The following is a 22,331-nucleotide window of genomic DNA, read 5'->3' on the forward strand; positions in this document are numbered from 1 at the left end:
ACACACATGCATACCGGGCACATCAAAACCACTCATTTCATATGGATTGCTTTTTACAATGTCTTATTGAACTTTTTGGATCATCAATGTCTTGGTTCTGTTGACTTTTCTCAGGAATTTCTCAGGCTTCATTAAAAATATCTTTGAATGAAAGTCTTATGACTTCAGAATGACATGATGATTGAATTGTTATTTTTTTAGGGAACTGTGCCTTTAATCCAGAAAACATCTAATAGGGAGTAGGATAATTTTAAACAATTGATCAGAAGCTTTGCACCACATCACTCTGAGGGTAATACGACGCTGGTGTCTTTATATTTTTGGATATTTGCCTCTATTTTTAGAGGTAGTTGTGAGGGCATAGGAAGTCATGTGATATCCCAAGTTAGCACATCAACATGTCTGGCTAGGCCACGACTCCAACACCTTTCTCTCTTCAAAGGCCCAGTTTTATTTTCTGTTATATTTGCATATTAATAAAAGGAAGATGTGTTGGGAGATATTAAAGTAGCTTTTAGTTTGTCACAGTCTTACACCATGCTACCTGCTATTGCTAGTGAAAAACAGATGATATTAGGAGGAGGGACATTTTCATATAGAGACTGTGCCGTGGTTTGGATTCAACCGATGCTTCACCCAAAAATGAAAATCGCCACCCTCATGTTGTTCCAAACATGTATAAGAACACAAAAGAAGATTTTTTTTATATCTTTTTTTTTAAAGAAATTTCAGGGGATATTTTCTCCATATAATGGAATTTTGTTCACCAAAACTGTTTAGTAACCAACATTCTTCAAAGTGTCTCGATTGTGTTCCGCAGAAGAAAGTCATACAGGTTTTAATTTTTTGTGCATTTGAAGGTGAGTTTCAGTAGTATTTGAGCAAAAAGCAGCACTTTGTTCAGCTGAAATATTTCTAAAAACAAAAACAAAATGACAGAAATGCTCTGTGTTCGCCCCATAGACTTCCATTGCAAGTCTATAATCCTCAATGTCATTTATTCTTTGTTTTCTGTCATAATTGGTAACAGATGCATTCCATAGACCTTAACTCATTATAAACCCATAATATCCCTTTAAGAGGAATCCCAAAATCTTGTTTTCATATGTTACAGTGACCGCTCTGCTCTTAATGAATGTCTTGCAGGAGAGTAAACAGGTTAGTTTCTGTGTGTTATGTGTGTGCTTGCATGAGGCAAAAGTGCTAATGAAAGCACACGGGTCATCAGCAGTGGGCTTTAAGATAATTACCAGCGTTCACAAGGGGAATAGCTCTGTGTGTGTGTGTGTGTGTTTTAGCTGTAAGGGTTTGCGTCATTCCTCTGTAAATCTAAATCTCCCAGTCCTTCCTGTGTATTTTCTCTCTTTCTTTCTCTCGCAGGATGTATGTTCAGCCCTCTACGGACACTTTGGCAATTGAATCGCCATTGGCTAGTAAAAATGGTGCAGTTTTTTAAATATCTGAAAGTACACTATTAACATCAGTCAGTCAAGCTTTATAATAAGCAAGTATTATTTAAACTTTAGTAGTTAGAAGTAAACTTGATAACCATGTTTGAATGCATATTAGTCATTTTAACTAAACTTAGGACTGGTGGTGATGCTTTTTTGGTCATTCAGTGTTTCTGTAAAAAAAAAAAATATTGGAAAAACAAATTGGAAAAAAACTAACAAAAATTCTGATAAGATAACATGAAACGAATTCTAATAATAAGAACTATAAAACACACTAAGGATTACTAAGGATTAATGAGCTGCTGGATTCATGAATATTAATCAGGTTTTGTGCGTTCGCTCGAACTGATTTGCTGAAATTAAAACAGGGACGATAATAGGTGAGCGCCTGCCAATGAGATTGCCGTTTGCACATTAACTCCACCCACTACCGGAAAACCTGGCTGTTCTTAAAAGCTGAAGACTTCCATAGGAACGCCATTATTTTGACAGGAAAATAAAACAAAGAATATTGTTTAAATGTAGCGCGTCAATTCTCTCTCTCTCTTTGTCTCAGCGTGTGTGTGAGAGAAAGCGACGGCGATTTGTGCACCTTCACACTAGAGTTTACGGTACATTAAATACAGGTGCGCTGCGCATTCATTGACATGAACTGAAAAAAAGCATTGATCGCCCGACGGAGAGTGAAACTCTGAAGCGCTCCGTCAGAGTGTTCGTGAGTGAAAATATATCTGTGCTAAACTTATACTTAGCCTCCAACTCACACACTGGCGAGTAAAATCTGAGAATTTAATAGCCATTGGCTAATATTAGACATCTAGTCGCCAGAATGAAGATTAAGTCGCATAAGCGAGTGATTTACTCGCAGTGTAGAGGGTTGATGTTTCATCTCGTTCATCATTTATCTACTCTTCTTTCCATCCTCCTTTTATTCTCATCCACAGTCTCTCGTTCTCCTCCCCAGTTGCTCTTCTACACCTCCCCCGTTCTCTTCTTCAGTCTTCAGATCCCTTCATCATTCACCATTGTTCTTCCTGACTGACCATCTGTCTTTCTCCATCTCTGTTTGTCATTCTGTCTCTCTCTGTGTCTGTTTGCGTTTTTTTCCCCCCGTTCTTTATGAAGAGGCCTATAATTTGAATAATCTCTGTCCTTTGACTTTTAGAAGTGGTAAAAAAATGTAGGAGAGTGAAAGAGCTCAAGATGACAGGAATGGAGGGATGCGAAGAGATGAGTGCTGAGATTCCTCTCTGTTATGTGTGTGGCGGCTTCCTGAAAGAATCTCTTCTCAATATTTATCAGTGTGGTAATGAAATATTAATAATGGCGGACAACCCAACCTCACAGACATTGTAGGAAAAATGTGGAATTATTTCACAGTAATTAAAATGGAAAAACTCACAGTTGAGACTTATTCCTCTAGTTTTATTTAGAGAATTGTATAGTTGTGATTTCCAAGTCTGGAAGAGTAAAACAGTCATGGGAATTTCTCTAATGAATATACTTTCTTTGTTTTTTTTCTAGGATTGCTTGTCTCTAAACTGTTATTGGCTAGATGTTGCTCCTCCTAAATGTTTTAGAAATCTTCATCCAGATATCATGAACAGCTGGAAAAGTCATGGAGTTCATTCATAAAATGTGTAGTTCACAAAGTTGTGAAACTGCATATACAGTATTATATATACTTTTCAAATATAGATAATCATGGTAACAGGATTGACATTTTAAGATCATCCGCTTCTGCCAATCGTAAGATTTAAGACAAATTGAGGAAAAAAAGAGAAGTTTAATTATTTAAAAATTAATTTTGTTATTATTATTATTTACTTTTTAAATGTTGATGGAACTTTTCACAAGGTATTTTGATATATAGAATTGTTACTTGAAAAATGTCTCAAGAAATATCTGCGTCTACACGAAACCTCAAAATTGACACAGAACGATGTAGTATACATGCCAGACCAGCATGTGGCGCTGTAATTCTGCCACAGAGATACACTAAAACGGAGAAGAAGACTTGGACTATGTGCATAAACTTTGCGCGTGGTATACAAACGAACATAGAACAATACATTTATTTATCTGTGTTGATGTTAGTTAATAAAATGACAGTCGTTCAGTGTTTGTTTATGTTTTTGTTGCTGTTACGTGACGTAGCGGTAACTGACTAGGGGCGAGACGTGGGCTGATGACGTCATCGTTTCAGAAAATATACGGATTCGTTGTCCACACAAAAACGCAAGGGCGGCGTTTTCAAATTTATCCACTCTGGGACCCGGTTTCAAAAAATATTGATTTCGCTCTCCCAAAACGCCGTGTGGACGAAACGCCTATATGAGACAAAACTTATGCGTATACAGCGAAACGCGTCTCCGTGTGGACAGGGCCTTAGATTAAATGCAAAATGTTGTTTTTATTGTCATGTATTTTCAACAAAATGTGTTAATTAGCATGGAGAAGTTGGTTAGAAATGGCATTCTCATGATGAAAAAAAAATGTTTGTTGGTATTTTTAAACAAATAAAAGTTGGTATCAGCTATTTATTGTTAAAGTTATTTTACACATATATGAGGGATAATGACCCAAGGTTTTTTTGGAATCGCTCTTATCATTATTTATTAAAATGTGAGTGTGGTCTGTCCTATACTGTGAATATTTACTTGACATTGATCATCAGTGTGAACTTTCAAAATTTCAAAAGACAGACTGAAAGTAAGCACTTCTTTTAAGTACTTCTTTTCTTTGTGTGTGTGCTTGCTTTGTTATTGTGTGGTCTTGGCATTGTTTGGATGCATCCTTTATATGTGTTTAGTATTGAGAGATGGGCTACATTTTGCTGACTAAGTAAGTTAGCAGTGGAGCTGCTGTGTATGATGTTTTATTAATCTGCTCTGGAAAGAGAGTGAAGACGAGGGCAACTTTCAACACATGGTTTTTAAGTGATTTTTCACTCAGACTTTGATCAGGGTGGCATTCTTTAGTCTGACTTCACAGAACGTCATGATGGGATGTTTAGAGTAGATTCTGTTGGTGCAGAAAGCCAGTGAGATGATCTTAAGTTTGAAGAGCCTAGTGTTTATGGAAATTTATTTTATTTTTTTTAAACACAGTTACAGAAAATGTTTGACTAGTTTAAATGAATTTGCTTGCTATGAGGAAAGCATGAAATGTGTGGCTTGTTATTTTGTTAAAGTACTTATATATTTTTATTTTATATTAACTTAACTTTTTAGCAGTGAGATTAAACTATGGTTGCAGTATGCACTTACATTGGAAGCATAAGGGTTCAGGCAGTAAATATTTCAATACAAAAGTGTTTTACTACTTTTTTAGGTACTTTTAAATCACAGTAATTTATCATCAACTTTATACATATTAAAATTAGACTAGAATTGGTTACTAACCTTGTCTTTTTCAATTTCCATCCAATCTTTCATGACATAAAGCTAGTAACATTCGCTAAATATGAACAAAGATTGCAAAGAAAATGCAACTGGTGTTTATTCTAAAATGGCCAAACCCACCATCAAATCGGTTACAAATGACAAATGAATTTTAAATCACCTATTTCATATTCATGAGCATGGTTCACAATGTGTTGGGGATCATTTATTTTCTTGTATATGTGGAACAGTAATTCTGAATGGCTAAAGGTTTTTCAAAAGTCAGATCCCTGACTGAATCGAGATGTTACAGCAGTGACCTGGAGCCAGCGGTCGTTCAAAACAACCAAAAATATCAGTGACTTGAAGCGGTCCTGTGCACAGAAGTAGGCCAAAATACCTCCAAGTTGATGCGCTGGAGTGATGGAGTAGCCTGCAGGAAATGTTTAGAAGTCATGACTGCTAAATGAAGTGCTACTCAGTACTTCCTGTCACCATAAATGTGTTTGACTGTGTGTTTTATGTGTTTTTATAGGAACGATGATGTTGGTATTTTCTCAATGATTTAATTAAACGCCCCTCATTCCTCTCTGGAACACGTCCACTGTTCTTTCACATTCCCTTCGGCACCCTCCCCCAAATAAAATTTTCTTTTTACCCGTTCCCTTCTTTGCCTTTGTGAAATGCTTATCTAGAAATTGAGCTTTTGTAGACTCTGTACGATACATTTTGCATAAAGGTGCTTTGAAATGCAGCCCACAGATTTAAGTTTCATTGTGACTTTCTCTCTTCTCTCCTTAACATCATCCCCTCACACACACACACACACACACACACACACACACACACAAAACGTGTCCAGCACTGTTAACTACGTGCCTGGGGATCAGTATGTTCCTGTCACTGATCTAATGAAGTTCTCCTGAAACCTACACAGACCAGCTCCCTCTCTTCTTGAAAGCCTTTTCTTTTTAGCTTATATTCCATTTTATTTCCATATCTCCTGTTTCCAGAGCAGTCTTGAGTCCCTTTCACACTACGATTCCGGAAAATACACGGGTAACGTGTCCCGGCAACTGTTCCCGGGTCGCTAGATTTGGCACTTTCACACTGCCAGTGATTACCCGGAATATGTGCCTGCATTCACACACAACCCGTAAAGGTCCCGTGAAGACACGTGATATCAGGGTGTGATGTGTAATGTACGAGTCAAAAACGCTAGGCACGTTAACTTTCACTTAAGCTGGCGAACGATCTCCGCTTCAGCGCGGAAAGTGAGGAACTAACTGATCTCTATTTGATCTCTATTTCTCTATCTGAAACTATTTGTTTCGTCGCGAACATTGATCTGCCTTCAAAACACGCTAAAAGAGTCGTGCGATAATGTGCGTCATCACTACGATACGGCATTGGTTCTGGCTTTTGTTCACACAGCGCTCGTTCCGGGACTGAACCCGGCAATGTTACTAGGTTCCCCCAGCCCGGGATCAATCCTGGAATCAATCCCGGCACGTGTTTGTGTTCACACAGAAGGCGACCCGGCAATGTTCCGGCAATTTTCTGGGTATAGTCATGAAGGTGGAGAAAGAGGGCAGTGGAGATGCTCATTGATTAGATCTAGAGCGAGGAGTGAGTAATATAGAACATCGCTCTTGGGGAGTTGGTCCAGGGGGCTTCTCTGATTGGTCAGCAGGATGTTACACATGCACGACTCTGGACACACATGCTTATATTTGGAGAAAAAAAAAAATACTAACCCTAGGTATTGAACTAAGAGCATGAATGATTTCAAATTGTGCAGCTGGTTTGGAGAGTTGAGCCTCCAAGGACGATTTGTCCACTTTTAGATAAAAGCAGAAAATTTTACCTAAAGCAACTTAAATTCAAGGTATTCCTTGGGAAATGAACCCATGACCGTGGCATTGTTAATGCCTCCGCTACAGAATCTCAACTAGAATATCATAGAGACAGTAGGCTTTTATTATTGTTTGATTATTTTCTTTACACCACATGAAATGAAAACTCACCCAATCTATTTTCTAAATGCATGTTATTGATATTTTATATACCTAAAGATACATATGAAAAATTATATGTGAGCTGCTTATTTTTTTTGATATTTTTTTAATGTTTAATCAAAATGTCCAGTTACAGACTTCTCTCTTGTGACATATGCCAGACTTCTCCGGTTATTTAGTGTGTTTAAAGTGGACATCAGATGAAATTTTCCCTTTTTTTTGTAGCATTTTTTTTTATTTATTTTTTTGCATTTAGTTAGGTTTTTGGCATGCCTGCCAGCTCAGAAAAGCTGAAAAGAAAAGCGCAGCCAGTTCGTCATGTGCTGTCTGAGTATGAAACTCTGTCATCCAGCGAGCTGTTTCAGTTTGCAGCCGGTTTCTACCTAGAAAGCAAGCTACTTAAATAAGACCACCTCCGACAGAGTCCAAGGCAACAATTCACATGTTTTGTGTCGACATGTCCCATGGAAGAGAGGGGTGGGGTGAGCAGTAGCTCATTGTCATTTAAAGAGAAATGCACTGAAACGGATCGCTGTGAACAGAGCTGTTTTTGACAAAAAGGTGTTGTTTTACATGACCATTGAGGAATTTTAACCATTGTATGTTGCAGACATTTTATGGAGACCCTAAAAAACCATTCCAACTTGGGCAAAAATGGGCATGCGATGTCCCCTTTAACTCCTCTTTCTTACAATAGACTGTAAGTTTGTATTCAGTTGATCTCCGTCGGTCTCCATCCAGTTAACAATTTGTTGAGAGAGCAAAGTTCCTGCCCTATGTTCACTTGATTGTTCATCACAATATGTAAGAAAAGATCTGTCGCTATTTTATTTCATTGCAACTTTAAGGGATGTATCATTCAAATTGAGAAGAATGCTCTAAATGCTCCAAAGTTTTAATAGTCATTTTAAGTCTACACCACAACTGTAACCATAGGCGCCGAGAAACTGTTCACTATCAAATTGGCGAAACAGATCGGGCAAACTGTCCTGTTCATATTTGTGTTTGCACTCTGGAGAGCATCAAAATGTTTCTATTTAAATGTTTTTGCAACTTTGAGCAATGTAGCCAATCACAGACATATTTGTTGATTTCTTGAACCCAATTGCCAATCAGAGGAGTTAGAATCCAGTTTTTCCGCCTTTGAAGCATAGCCCACTGCCACATAAAACTCCATGCAATCCCCTAAATATGAGCTATTGATAATGAAAACTGCTTAAACACAGTTTTATCCAGGCCTGCTTCTAGAATTAAATACTGAGGGTGCTTCAGAAATTAATAAGTGTGCTCTGGCCTCAGTGAACATAATTTTTATACATATATCCGTGTGTGTTAACGTCTGTATTTATGACTGTCAAATGTCTGACTACTTGACTCTTTGCAGTCCATGTGTTTCTGTTTGTGAATTGAATTCTTCATCAAGCGCAACATCACACGGAGAAAAAGACTTGAAAAACGAACACCAAGTAGGCCTAGTTTAACACTGAGTAATGAGCCCATATCATTTTGTGGTGGGGGTGTTACGGAGGTTGGGCACCCACCGGCATAAACATAAATCGGTGCCTATGACAGTAACATTAACAATAATATTGTTGAAGTCACTTTCAGGATGATTTTCTTCCAACTGATGAACGATATGAACATTGACAGCCAATTACAAGCCACACAGCTTTAAGACTGCATCGTGCACTTGCGATAAACAGAACATTATCATCTGTTGGTGTTGACACTAGTTTATTAGATTAATCTCATTATTATGGTTGCACTTTATTTTACTTTACATATACTTACTCTGTTCTTACATTAGAAAGTACTGGAAAATATAAGGTAACTACATGGGTTAGGGTTAGGGGTAGGAATAGGTTCAGGGTTAGTATCTAGTTATTACCCAGTTTTGCAAAACTCACATTTGCCTCTGAAAATGTAAGAATCTAATTTTAGTCATGTTAGGCTACTAAAAGAGTTCTTAAATGGAAGTTTCAACCTTACTTGCTACTTAGTGTCAGAATAAACCTTGAAAAACCTGAAGGGGGATGAAACAAGACCGAAAGTAAATTAAACCAAATGGATTAGCTGATCGTCCAATCGGAGACATACTCGTCCTTGTGCTGTGAGCTTTAGTGCTGGATGTTTATATATGGAGTCTTTTATAATAGAAGGGTTTTTTTGTAGGGAATGTTGCTCCACCGAGATTTGCAGCTCAAAGCTGGGCTTATCTGCTCCCAGGTGTTGGACCTGTGCTGTTTGAGGAACAGAGTGAGGTCCACAGGTCTTCTCTGGATGTAGGCAGGGGTTAACGAGACGGGGTTTTACACCAGCTCAGCTCATGCCAGTCTAACTCCTACTCACAGCCGCAGGCAACACACACTTGCACACGCTCACACACACACAGTCTCACGCTGAGAGGGAAACTCTCACCTCACCAAAGTGTCCATGCAGACAGACTTTGCCGTCTGCAGAGCTGTGAGTCACAGGCATGAGGTAGAAAGAAAGCGTGTGTGTGTGTCTGTGTGTTCTCGTACCTTCCTACAAACTGAGCTCGAAGGATGCTGTTTCTTTATAACTTGAGAATTGGAGATGTTCAGTAATTAATTTACACTTATATCACTTAATATAGGATTTCCTTTTAACAAACTAAAAATTTAATATGGTATTTCCATGCTCTTTTGAATATGTACCATACTATTACCATGTTTTTTTCTCTGAGTACCATGGTATACAACAAATTACCATGTTCTTTTAAATACCATTGTGAAGTATTATGGTATTACCATCCATTACTATCATAGTACTATATGGCGAAATCATATTTTTGGGTACCTTGGAATACCACGTAAATACCATGGTATCATGGTGTTACCATCAGTACTTATCATTAATCATTATATATTTGAATATTTACAAGCCTTTGTCAACTGGTTGCAAACAGACGGTCAATGCAATGAGCTAAAATGCAATGAGCTAAAACACAATTGGTGAGTATTTGTTGCTTTTCATCAAATCAGATTGTAGGGATCGTACGTATTCTCATGTATTAAAGTCATTTTTTTTGTTGTATACTGTCATATAGTATTTTATTTTATTATTATTTTTTTTTTTAGTTCATCGGAATACCATGCAATGCAATGCATGTCATGGTATAAATCAAATAACTATGGTATTATCATTGGTTACTATGAGTGTACCACCACAGTATTTTTTGTAATGTTTAAAAGGAACAATGACAATGGCTCTGACAAGGAATTGATATGCTTAACCATGCTTTGTTTGAGAGGTGTAGCTCTTTAGCAGGTCCGGAAAAATAGACAACTCTCCTCTCCTCTCATGCAGGGCAGAGCTGTGGTGACATTAACATTCTGATGCCTTAACGTCTCTGATGAATGTTCCAACTGCTGCACCTCTCTCTCTCTGTCTCTCTCTCTCGCATACACACACAGTCACTTATATACTATACGCATCGGCAGAATAATCCTCCTCCTTCACACTCATTCATACACACACAGACGTTGCATTTGCGTGCCTGTGACAAGAAGTTTTTTGCCGCCTCTCTGAGGAGAGCTCACTTCTTCTGCCTCCTGCAGGGAACACCAGCCTATTTATAGATCAAGGGTTAGCAGGGTGGAGAGAGAGAGAACAGAGAGAGCAAGAGATGAGGAGAAAAGAGAGAAGGGTGAGAAAATGCTGCAATTATGAAGCAAGTGTTGCTCTGAGCCCTTGTGCGTGATAGAGAATGTGATGGTGAATGGCAGCGCTTTATCATTTATTTACACAGCACAGGTCATTCTCTTCTCTCGTCACAGATTTTGACCTGGTTTGAGCTACACTAGACCCTTATATATCCATATCACAATGCTGTTGAATTTACTATTATTTCTATAACTATTAAAAGCATATAAAAGCATTTGCAAGCATTTTTAAATTTGGTTATGCAGCATATTTCTAGGTGATGCATATTCAAAGGAAAAAAAAATCTAGGATTAGACTTCATTTAACCATCAAAATGGACCATGAACATTCACCTCTATATGACTGGTGGTTGAGAAATAAGAGGCCATGGTGACCTTAAAAAGTCATTTCAGAGGCGGAGAAATTTGTTTTACTGTAAAGATATTTTTCATGGCATAACATGCACAATAAGACCAGGTTTAAATGGTGTTTTAATGTTGACTTGAGGAATATTGCCCAGTGTTGTAATACTTGAACTCGGTCTTGGTCTTGTAATGGACTCTGGAGCATTCAGTCTTGACTCAAAATACAACTCTGCAGATACATTTAGATTTTCTGTACCGACTCGCACATATGATCACTCTGTGCTGGACCAGTATGTATACACTGTGGAGACTCGTGTGACACTGATTCTAAACCAGGCTTCGTTCAGACTTGGACTCAACCCTCTTCTGGTCTTAGTCTTGACTTGGACTCAACCTATTATAGGTCTCGGCCTGGACTTAGACTCAGGTGAGCTGGCTTTGACTACAACACTAATATAGTCCATACTTTTTTATTTTCTTCCCCAAAGTACAGTAATACATTTAGTCAAGTTTTCTTGCACCACAAACAGTGATCATGTAGTTTATGTCTATTATTGACCTTTTTTTAATGTTCAGGTAAAACTGTTGTTGGTACTGTGCTTTTAGTGGAATAGTTCACCCCTCTCCCCCTAAAAAAATAAGGAAATTCTTTCATCATTTACTCACTCTCATTTCGTTTTAAACTGGTATGACTTACTTTCTTCTGTGGAACACAGAATAAGACATTTTTAAGAATGTTTAAACTCTTTTGCCTATACAGTGGAGTCCAAACAACATTTTCATTTTTGGATGAACTATTTCTTTAAGACTTTTATATGCAAATGACCTCAGTTTTAATTGGTTAATCTCTTACTAACTTATCTCTTGTAATGCTAGTGAATTCTAAATAGGCATTGATATGTGAATGTGGTTGGTCATATGCTAATGAGCTTAATATTGGAATTTGTATGTTATTTTGGTATGTTTTTTGCAATGTATGATTCTGTATTTTTATAGATGTCAGGTTTTGTTTTTTTATGTGTTTTGACATAACTCATATTCTCTCAAACCTCAGGACTAACGTGATGTTTAAGGAATCAGACATGTATGGTCTGCGAAGGGGCATTCTGTCATTTACATGCAATGATGTGCTTTTTCCCCTCTTTTCTCTACCCTTTTCCCATGTCTCATGTCCCTTCTCTTTCCTGTCTGCAGTGAGTGACAGCTGCTTCAGAAACCTTGCTGAGGACCGCAGTGGAATCAACCTCAAAGATCTTGTCCATGACCCGTCCTTGTAAGTGACTTACACACAACACGTTGGCTATGTACAATATACAAGGCCCATGCATCAGGTCCTGTTCACCATACAGTAGGACATTTCCTGGCATCATGTTCCATTCCTAGTCTTTCTGTGCTGAATGGATGGTTGTCCTTCATGAAGATCAAGGCTCTGTCCCAAATTGAAGGCATGGAGATCAAGGCCCTGTCCCAGATCAAGGCATTTTCATGAATTTCACAAAATGGCAGGGCAATGGTGTTCAGTCTTGCTCCTGAAAAGCCAGTGTTCTGCAGAGTCCTCTAAACTGCTTCAACACCCTCGACTAGAAGTTTCTAGTAATCCTGAAGACCTTGATTAGCTGGTTCAGTTAGGTTTGGAGCTAAACTCTGCAGGATAGTGGCCCTCCAAGAGAAGGATTGGACATCATTGCCATAGCGTAACCCTATTTACTGTCCCTATGTGCCCTCGAATGCAGCCTTATGCTGATCCCACACTGATGTGAATTTCTCCCCAACAATCCAGACTGATGTGTGAACTTGGTGGAGGACTGCAAGCGTTTTTACCTTTAATGCATTGTTGCAAATGTTATTGATTCTGTGAATCGACAGAATTTGAAGCAAAGCTTCTATACAGTTTCCAGGAATTGAGGTGCACATTGAGGTGCTTTTATCAGTTTCCCAGGAAGCAAGGTTTTCTTTATAGTGTGTCAAGCTGATATAATAAATGCTTCTGAGTAACAGCTTGTTGCTGGGATTGTCAAAGTTTGCCAGGGTTATGGTATCAGATCTTTGAAAGCTATTTTAGAGTTGTGTTTTAGACTAGCAAGTAAACAAGATTCTTAAGCAGCCCTAAACAGTTTGTTAAAAAGAAACTCTGTGGTGGCTGATGATCCCTTTTCTAAATGAAATTGAATGCAGGGGTCTTTAAATCCGCAAGGACCTGTCCTTTCTGAAAGGCCCCTAGGCAGGTTTGTTTTTGGCTAGAATATGCTTCAAAATTACACTAGTAGTCAAAAATCAGGGTCCATAAGACCAGCCAATATATAAATGATTACATCCTGTAATTTGTATAGATAGTAAGGAGTTGTGAAAGTGTCAGTTACATTAAGGGTGGATCTACTTTTGACTAGGTGCATATGAGATACATAACTAGCGTATTTACTTTCCTCAGTCATGCATCAAAGGTCTTAAAATGAGCACATGCAGGACTGAACTGCTGGAGACTGTACTTAGGAGTGCTTGTGTGCAGAGTATGTTGGCATGCACCCTTGCAAATAGGTGTAGTGAGGACACTTCACATAATGCAGGCCTCTCGTATGGCACCTACTTCTTGTATACTTCAGCAGAGACCTCTCATGCTTTAAGAAACCCTTAACAATCTTTCAGCAAGAAGGAGAGCTCATCGCTCATATAAATGCTGCCTTCTCTAGACATAATCCGAAGGTTGGAAGGTCTCAAGGCACATCCAAATCAAATGTTCACTAACAACCTGTCTAAAAAGATTCACCAATCTAGTTGATTTCTGAAGTGCCTTGGAAGACCAGTTTCCTTTAGATGTAACTTACAGAAAACACAACCTATTAAGTTGATAAAGCAGCTTTTGATTTCAGACACAGCAAGGATGCAGTGCCCCATCCAAATAATTGAATTATCTGGGGTTATTGGTGTTGTGGCATTACGGGTAAAGAGGATTGAGCAGTAGGGTCATAGGTCTCTTTGATTGATCAGGAATTGTTGGGAAATTGTTCCAAGACTGCATTGTACCAGAACCTGCAATGCCAATCTATCTCTGTTTCTACTTTAGTATCAAAAACTAAAGATTTGTTCAGAGCAGTTCTTTGTACACCGACAAGGTCAGAGGAGCGACGGAGACAGCAGGATGTAGGTCTCTGAAAGATGTCAGTGAGGAAGAGAGGCATGGGGCGCAACCAGAAGGTAGATAGTTCAGAGCGTATTGATGGATAAGGTGTGTGTGCGTTGTCTGTTGATTGGTGAGCTGCATCTACAGTGCTCTGTCAGCTCAGGTGAATTGAATCATCGGAAGAGCTCTCAGTTTTACTAACAAGGTGTGGTAAAAATAGAGCTGAATTAATCATAGTGGGGACACACATGGCTCACCGTCCTCTGGATAGAGACGATTCCGACGTCTTTACCTACAGAGAGGTGAACATGAAGATGTTTGAGAGAGGGACAGCTGAGCACTCACCTGAGAAACAGAGATGGACGTGTCTACACCTGAGAGCAGTAAGGTCATAGTTCCTTATGAGAGCGACTTTTATTTGCTGTGGGCCTGCAGACATTTATTAACTCGCCAAAGTTTTTTTTTTTTTTGACAGTAGAGAGGAGACATGAAATTGGGAGGGATTGGATTGGGACGGGACCATAATTGAACCTGCATGAGCACCACAGCTCAACATGTCTTAAAGTCACCTTGAAATCAAAATTGACCATTTTTATTTTTCTATGAAATATTGCAGTATTTATTATAAATTACTTAACTGTGCACATCATATTTTTTTTTGTGTTATATTGATGCACACTGTAATCTTTAATCTAAAAAATTCCCCTTCTTCTTGCATTGATATCTGTTCTCTGATGATGTGTACACTAGTGCAAGGGCGGGAAAACCTGTCACTCACATGAGATTGCAACAATGGCAAACGACACCGATTCAATCATTTCTCAACAAACTATATTTTTTCATGTTCTAGAAGCCGTTTCATTGTGTACGTCATATGTATGTCATAATAGAGAAGAAAAGACTTCGTAACTTCTGTTTCATGGCGACTTTAAAGGGATACTCCACCCCAAAATGAAAATTTTTGTGTTTTATTAGTTAAGAAAATGTTGTTCCAAACCAGTAAAAGCTTTGTTCGTCCTCGGAACACAAATTAAGATATTTTGGATGAAAACCAGGAGGCCTGTGACTAGGGCTGTGACGGTGGCAGATTTTTACCACTACCGCCGGTGATGTGGTGTTGAGATACATATATATATAAAATTATATAATTAATATTTATATGTATAATTAATATTAAATCAAATATTAATTTAAACGTTAAACTGAAAAAAATTAATCGCCTGCACAACTGCTGCTTCTGTAACTTTTTCTCTTGACAAGAAGTGCATTTATTCATTCTCAGAATGACTGAGAATGGGAGACATTTCAGATGCACACTGCACTTCACTTCAGCGCCAGGCGCGAGTCAAACGAGTGCTGACATGGTCCTGTGCTCACAGCGCGTGCTCTTTAATTGCACGCACAAAAGCGCTGGTGCGCGCTGTAGCCTGTATTCTTTCATATCAAAGAGCGAAAATAAAAATGCATGCAATGTCGTGGTCAGTTAAGTCATGAAGTTACCAAAAAGGCGATTGAAGCTGACTTAAATCTGTGCATGTGCAATATATTTTATATGAGTCACATTTAAGAACATCTCTGAAATGGTTTTCAAAACTGTCCTGGAGCAGCCCAGCACTGTCTCATTCATCTTACACACCTGATTTAACTCGTCAGGTCGTGTTTATTTTAGCACTTAGGTCAGTGAATACGCAGCCTGCAAAACACTAAAATAAATATAAAAGAAATAATACAGTTAAACAAGAAAGTAGCCTAAATAAGAAAGTTAAATACACCCTGTCTACCGGACGCGAGTGGTGCGGCGCGACAAAATACTATAGAACTTATTATAACAAATGATGCTTCACTGGATGCGGCATGACACGAGATGACAAATCCCTGACAGTAAACTGCCTCGTCCTCTTTATGAGGTACTGACACAGTGTTCAAATGTCCTGTGTAGACACTAGACAGACTCAACCTGTTGCGATGCGGCGGTGTCGCGTCCAGTGTAGACACGGTTCACTGTTCCGCCACCAAGCAAGCGGAGCATTAATTCCTTGTTTGCACGCACTCTCTTTGAAATAGGAATCATTCCCACATTTCCTGTTAACATATTTCATTTAGCGCTGCCTCGTTTGTATTTGGCCAGTTTGGAGAAAGCCTCGCCAAACCTGACCAGCAAGGCATCTGCGATCACGGGAACTTGTACAAACGCGCATGGGTGACATGAATGGAGATGGCTTCAGATCAGCGATTTGGTTTCCCAACAAGATCCATCGCCCAACACAAAATTAATTTGCTGAAAGCATAAACTGTATTTTCCTGCACTCAAACCTGCCAATCTAAAGGAAACGCTGTGTATGGCGTTTAAGGTAGTTTGTGAATTAGCATAAACTATTTGGAACTATTACTGTTATTACACTTGTATACAAAACGTATTATGCTTGTTATAGAGTGCGTGACGTCACGTGCACTACCGCCGGTGGCAGTAGACAACCGCAGTTGTCACGGCGACCATCACAGCCCTACCTGTGACTGTCCCATAGACTGCCAATAACACTGTCAAGGTCCAGAAAAGTATGAAAGACATCGTCAGAATAGTCCATTTGCCATCAGTGGTTCAACCATAATGTTACGAAGCGATGAGAATACTTTTTGTAAGCGAAGAAAACAAAAATAATGACTTTATTCAATAATTCCTTTGTTAACAGTCTCCTCTGTGTCTCTCCATATCACTGTATGCTGCGTATGCGCTTCTGTATCAGCCGCGCCACAAGGATGCACTGTTTCTACGTGTATTTAGCTTTGATTTGAAAGAAAACAGCGCATCATTGTGGCGCGGCTGATACAGAAGCGCATACGCAGCATACGGTAATATGGGGAGAGACAGAGGAGACTGAGAGAATTTTCATTTTGGGGTGGAGTATCCCTTTAATAGTGGTTGGCTGTTCTCGATTTACAGTGAGTACAAGTAAGACACCTAATTCACTACAGGATGTACTGTATTCAAATCTGGTAACTGTGCAAACATGTCCGGAACATCTGTGCTGAATGCAGTTTGCACGAGTCTCTTCTAACTAAAACCTTTTTAACTTTCTGTTTACAGCGGACATGATTAGTGCATTGCTAATTGCAGTAGGAAAGCAGTGCTGCATTAACACCAAAAAAGGATTACTTAATTTTATTTAATAATACATTAAATAATGACGATTACTTGAAGTACTCACTATGAAAGACCTCACTAAACTTGATTGCAGGTTGTAAATGAACAACATGCTGTTTGATTCTGTATTAATATATTTTTCTATGTATTTTCTGATTAGTTGTCTTTTTGAAAATTAACCATGGTTGTATTATAGTAAAAGTGTAGTAACCATGTTTTTTTTGGCGTATTCATTACTATTTGTATAACCACAGTTTTACTACAAATACCATGGTTAGACTATGATTAGTCTTGCAAAACAATGCTTAAAGGTTTAGTTCACCCAAAAATGAAAATTAGCCCATACATTACTCACCCTCAAGTCATCCTAGGTGTATATGACTTTCTTTTTTCAGACAAATCCAGTCAATATTCAAAATGCTTTAATGTAGTTTGTGCCAACAGTTGTAGACGGAAGCATCTGCGGGAGGATGTCGTATGAGGTCGGCGTTGCGCATGCGCCAATGTGTCTCGTGAATACCAATGTTCCTTATGATTAGCAGGGGAAGAGGGGTTTAATTTTACTTTTGCAAAGGAAAACCAGTCTCCTCTTGGCTTATATGGAAATCATCCGAAATTCTTTTTGACAATCCTCATTTTGAACTTCTAATTAGTGACCGTTGTTTTGTTTTGATCTCTCCCCTGCGCTTTCGCGTTCATCAATTCTGAGTGGCGCATGCGCAACGCCGACCTCCATACGTCATCATGCTTCCGTGTACAACAGTGAGCGCAAGCTAAATTAAAGTGATTATTATGTTTTAAATATTCGTATTTTTCTTACAAAAACGCATCGATTTGCTACAGGAGGACTTTTTTCAGCCCCCGGATCTGTGTGTGACACTTTTTTTTATTAAGGATGGGCATTTTATTTCACTTCTTTTGGCCTGGTGCATGCAACACCCACTGAGTGTCATTGAACAGCTTGAAAGATCAAAGACAATTTTAATATAACTCTGACTGGATTCGCTAATTTTCATTTTTGGGTGAACCAACCCTTTAATTTGTGGTTACCGTGTTTTAACTACAGTAACCATGTTTTTTGGTTTTGTTTGTAGTAAAACCATGGTTAATTTTCATAAGGGTGAGCATGGGTGGATATTGGTTGCACTTCACCACAATCGATCACCGTTTCGTCCAGATTCAGAAGATGCTCCAGTCAGATTCAGCATTATTCCTTCACTTTCCTTTGTTCGCGTATGTGTGTTCATGTGTGTACTCACTTACGCAAACAAAATACCCAGGTTGAAATCCCAAACTCATCTCTGTCTTAAAGCACCTCTCCCCAAACCCCCAATCTTCACACACCAGCGGTTTCCCTGGCAACCGGATTAAAGCCAAGAGCTCTGCATCTTTGTGTTCAGCATATTCTTCTTCTAGTCACTGCTCTCCGTGTCTCTTTCTCTCTCTCTCTTTCTTTCTTTTTCTCTATTTATTGCTCTTTTGTGGGCATTACACCATGATAAATAGATTAAGAGATGACAGATCATATACAGTAGATAGATCATTGCTTTGAAACATTGATTTGTTCATGTATTTTGTATATAAACATGCAGTACTAAGAGGAAGACTGTACTTGTTTGTTTGTCAAAATCAAAATGAAATATACCCACATCAGTGCCTGAGCTGCTCTCTCTATTTATTGCTAGTTGCAGTACTAGAAGCAGCCACTAGTTTGTGCTGCACTTCAGAATTTAAACATGGTTTGCTCAAAAGTTTTGTGCATATCTGTTCAAATTTGCTCTCTCTCCAGAGATTTTACACCATGTAGGAGTACAAATATACTTTTATATAGGAAACTGGTACGTGAATCCTAGCCATTGTGCGAATCCACCTGTTTTGTGGCCTAAAAACAGCGCTGTCAAAGTTGAATCCTCTGTGAGCCATCACCCCTGTGCATGCAGATGCAAATAAAACAGCAGGAGTCCTGTGAAAGAAGAGAAAATTCTTCTTTAACTGTCATTCCTGTTGTGGGTGGAGTGTGTGGGGATGTATTTTGACAGCCTTCTGGTACCTCTGGCATTGTGTTGCTCTTTCTCTTTCCTGCACTCTTGTCACATTGTGTTTTTTTTTCCTTTCTCGCACCGTTTCTCTCCTGCTGTTGGGACCAAACCTACAATAACGGTTGTTGTTGTTTGTTTGTTTCACCCACAGGCTCGGAGGCATAATCTCTGCATACAAAATAGTCCCTGATGAGATTGACGAGATCAAGGTAAGGCTTCCTCTCACCCCTTCAGTGAGGCCATGAGGCACATGTGCACGTCCATACACACCTTTACATACTGCTGCCCCCTAGAGGACAATAGTAGTGCTGCACTCGTAGTGATGATATGCTTTACTTGCAGTTTATCTGAGCTCACATTTGGAGAAATGTAATGAAAGTGTGTAAAAGTATGTAAAAAGTATAAATATCATTGCACAAGAAAACACAAGCACAATTTTTAAACCAAACCAATGGTTAAAAATGCTGTGAGGTTTCGTGTGTGATGTGTTCAGTGTGATGAACCTCGCCTGTGGTTCCTCTGATAAACTTCATACATCCACTAAAAATCACCTTTGATGCAATGACTTACATGTGCATATACTTTTTGGAGCCACTGTATATGATATTTTTGGCTGGTAACAGCAGTTTATAAAATGTAATATTTTATTTATCAGGCCAGACTATATGCCCAAAATAGCTGATGTGACGTTGCATCACTAGATTGAGGGCGACTGCTCATATGATGCACAAACAAACACGCAAATGTACCTTTCTGGACTATACAAAATTACTGCTGAACATTTTATGGTGATGTTCTGTGGGTTTGTGTGCATCACAGGAGACGCTGGTGGACTGGTGCGACGAGAAGGAGCTCAACTTGATCCTGACCACCGGTGGAACTGGTTTTGCACCCCGTGATGTCACGCCTGAGGTACATGGGAGCCCACCTGTTTGTGTTTGTGTCCATGTGAGTGTGTGTTTCTGCCCCCACCCCCGTGTCCCCGTGTCCTTGTTTTCTGAGTCTGACTGTGAGTAAGAGAGAAATTGTGACGTTTGTATTTTTGTGCATTGTGTGCATTGTGTATGTACAATTTATTTTTCCATTCACATGCATGCTGTTTGGTTGATGACAAAATGTGTTTACAGTGCTTTTTAGAAATGACATTACCTGTATATAAAATGACAGTCCAGTCATTTTATATATTATGAATAAATATTGTTCATTACTGTTTAAAAGTTTGCAAGGACACCTTAAATTGATCAAAAGTGACAGTAAAGACATTTATGTTTATGTTACAAGTTACAAAATTTCCCTTTCAAATAAATGCTGTTCTTTTGAATTTTATCTTCATCAAAGAATCCTGAAAAAAAATCTAGAAAGTAGATAGAAAGTAGTTATTTTAAATAGTAGTATTTTTTTATATATATATAGTTTTACATTTTTTTGTTTCAAATTATTGATGATTTGTTGAGGTATTTTTGTTTTATTTATTTATGTATTTATGTTGTTTTACATTTTTGTGATTTTCCAAAAGTCTGTCGATTCAGTAACAAAGGTAGCTAATGTAAGGAGCACATTATTTATATATTTATAAATATATATATATATATATATATATATAGAGAGAGAGAGCAAGAGAGAGAGTCTGGTGGGGATTGTGCATGGTGGAGCGACTCTGTATAGCTCTTTTTTTGATGTACCCTGCACTCCTTCTCCTTTTTACTAATGTGAGTGTTTGAGGTGTCATTCAATTCAAGGGCACAGTGCGACATATTGGAGAGAAATTCTCTCCTTCTTTTAGCCTGAGATCCCTTTCGTTTTTTCTCCTTCCCTCCCTGCTGCGCACTTTTCTTCTGACTTTGCGTGTGTTCTTGAACGTGTTTGTTTGACTGTGCGGGTGTGTGTGTGTTCCACCGGGATGGGACGGCGGAGGTGGAGGGACGCGTGTCCCAGGGGATGCTGGGAAGGGTTCAGTGAACGGGGATTTCAGATGGAAGAGTAGAGACATCAAAGGCCCACTAGAAATGTGTTCGTAATGAATCTCAGCGACAGGGCTGTGCTTATGCCATGAGTATGGTGCTAATGCCACTGCTGTGAAGAACAATTGGCTCTAGTTGATGAATTAGCTTAGCCTGTTAGCATGCATGAATGCAAATCATAAAAATTATGTTAAGCAGGGTCCTTATGTTTTGTGGTTTTGTTTTTACATTTTGTCTTAAAGTTTTTACAGTTTACATTACAGTCTTAAAGGGATAGGGATACCTGGAAATGAAAATGGACATCATTCTCATCCTCATTTCTCAAAGTAGAATCTTTTGTGTACCACCGACTAAAGAAAGTCTAAAAACTAAAAAAAGGGTCAGACAGCATTCATGTACTAAATCTGTACTGTAGAAAGACTGCTTTTTCTCCTTATTATCGATTGGTACTGGTATTTTTGACATCCCTAAAAGATAAGATTGATGGTTTCTGCACCTGTTGTTGCTTATATATGTGTGTGTGTTGTCTCGTCTGCAGGCCACCAGAGAGGTGATCGAGCGTGAAGCTCCGGGGATGGCCGTAGCAATGCTCATAGGCTCCCTAGATGTCACGCCACTCGGCATGCTGTCCAGGTGAATGCACATGAACAGACATGTCTTCTCATCTCACTCCTTTGCTCTGCCTGTCACAAGAATTAAAGATGTGTTTTGAATACTAATTGGATTAAATACTAATCATCTCCTTCCTGTAGACCTGTATGTGGAATCAGAGGCAAAACCCTCATCATTAATTTACCCGGGAGCAAGAAGGGCTCACAGGTAAGCTGTTTGTCTGTGTGTGTATGTGTCTGTCTAATGGTGCATATATATTCTGATCATTTCCTCGTCTTCATTTATTCTGAACTTGCCACAAAGTATATCATATGTATATAGTCAACAGATTTTTTTTGTTGTTATTTTTATTGATTTTAATCACTTTTTTATAACGTCAGAGCAAAGTACTACCATAAAACACAAAATGTAAAAGGAATCACTCATCCAAAAATATCATTTACTCATCTATCTATCTGTCTTTCTTTCTATCTCACTCTCTCTCTCTCTCTCACACACACATGCATTTTTTATATTGTTTATACATTTGTATATATATATATATATATATATATATACATATATATATATATA

At 38.6% G+C, this 22,331-nt stretch overlaps 1 protein-coding gene across 10 annotated transcripts in view; it reads left to right on the plus strand.

The window, feature by feature from the left end:
- The window catches only part of LOC109048025 (gephyrin-like), a 74,484-nt gene that overhangs the window by 15,527 nt on the left and 36,626 nt on the right, over window positions 1-22,331 (plus strand). For all 10 annotated transcript variants that reach the window (XM_042774223.1, XM_042774224.1, XM_042774229.1 and 7 more), the window contains exons 2-6: window positions 12,081-12,159; window positions 19,337-19,394; window positions 20,005-20,097; window positions 21,685-21,779; window positions 21,899-21,965. In XM_042774223.1, the coding sequence (XP_042630157.1) occupies window positions 12,081-12,159; window positions 19,337-19,394; window positions 20,005-20,097; window positions 21,685-21,779; window positions 21,899-21,965 (392 nt within the window). The remainder of the gene's footprint in view (window positions 1-12,080; window positions 12,160-19,336; window positions 19,395-20,004; window positions 20,098-21,684; window positions 21,780-21,898; window positions 21,966-22,331) is intronic.

Source organism: Cyprinus carpio, chromosome A17, assembly GCF_018340385.1.
Source record: "Cyprinus carpio isolate SPL01 chromosome A17, ASM1834038v1, whole genome shotgun sequence".
In the NCBI taxonomy this organism is placed as follows: domain Eukaryota; kingdom Metazoa; phylum Chordata; class Actinopteri; order Cypriniformes; family Cyprinidae; genus Cyprinus; species Cyprinus carpio.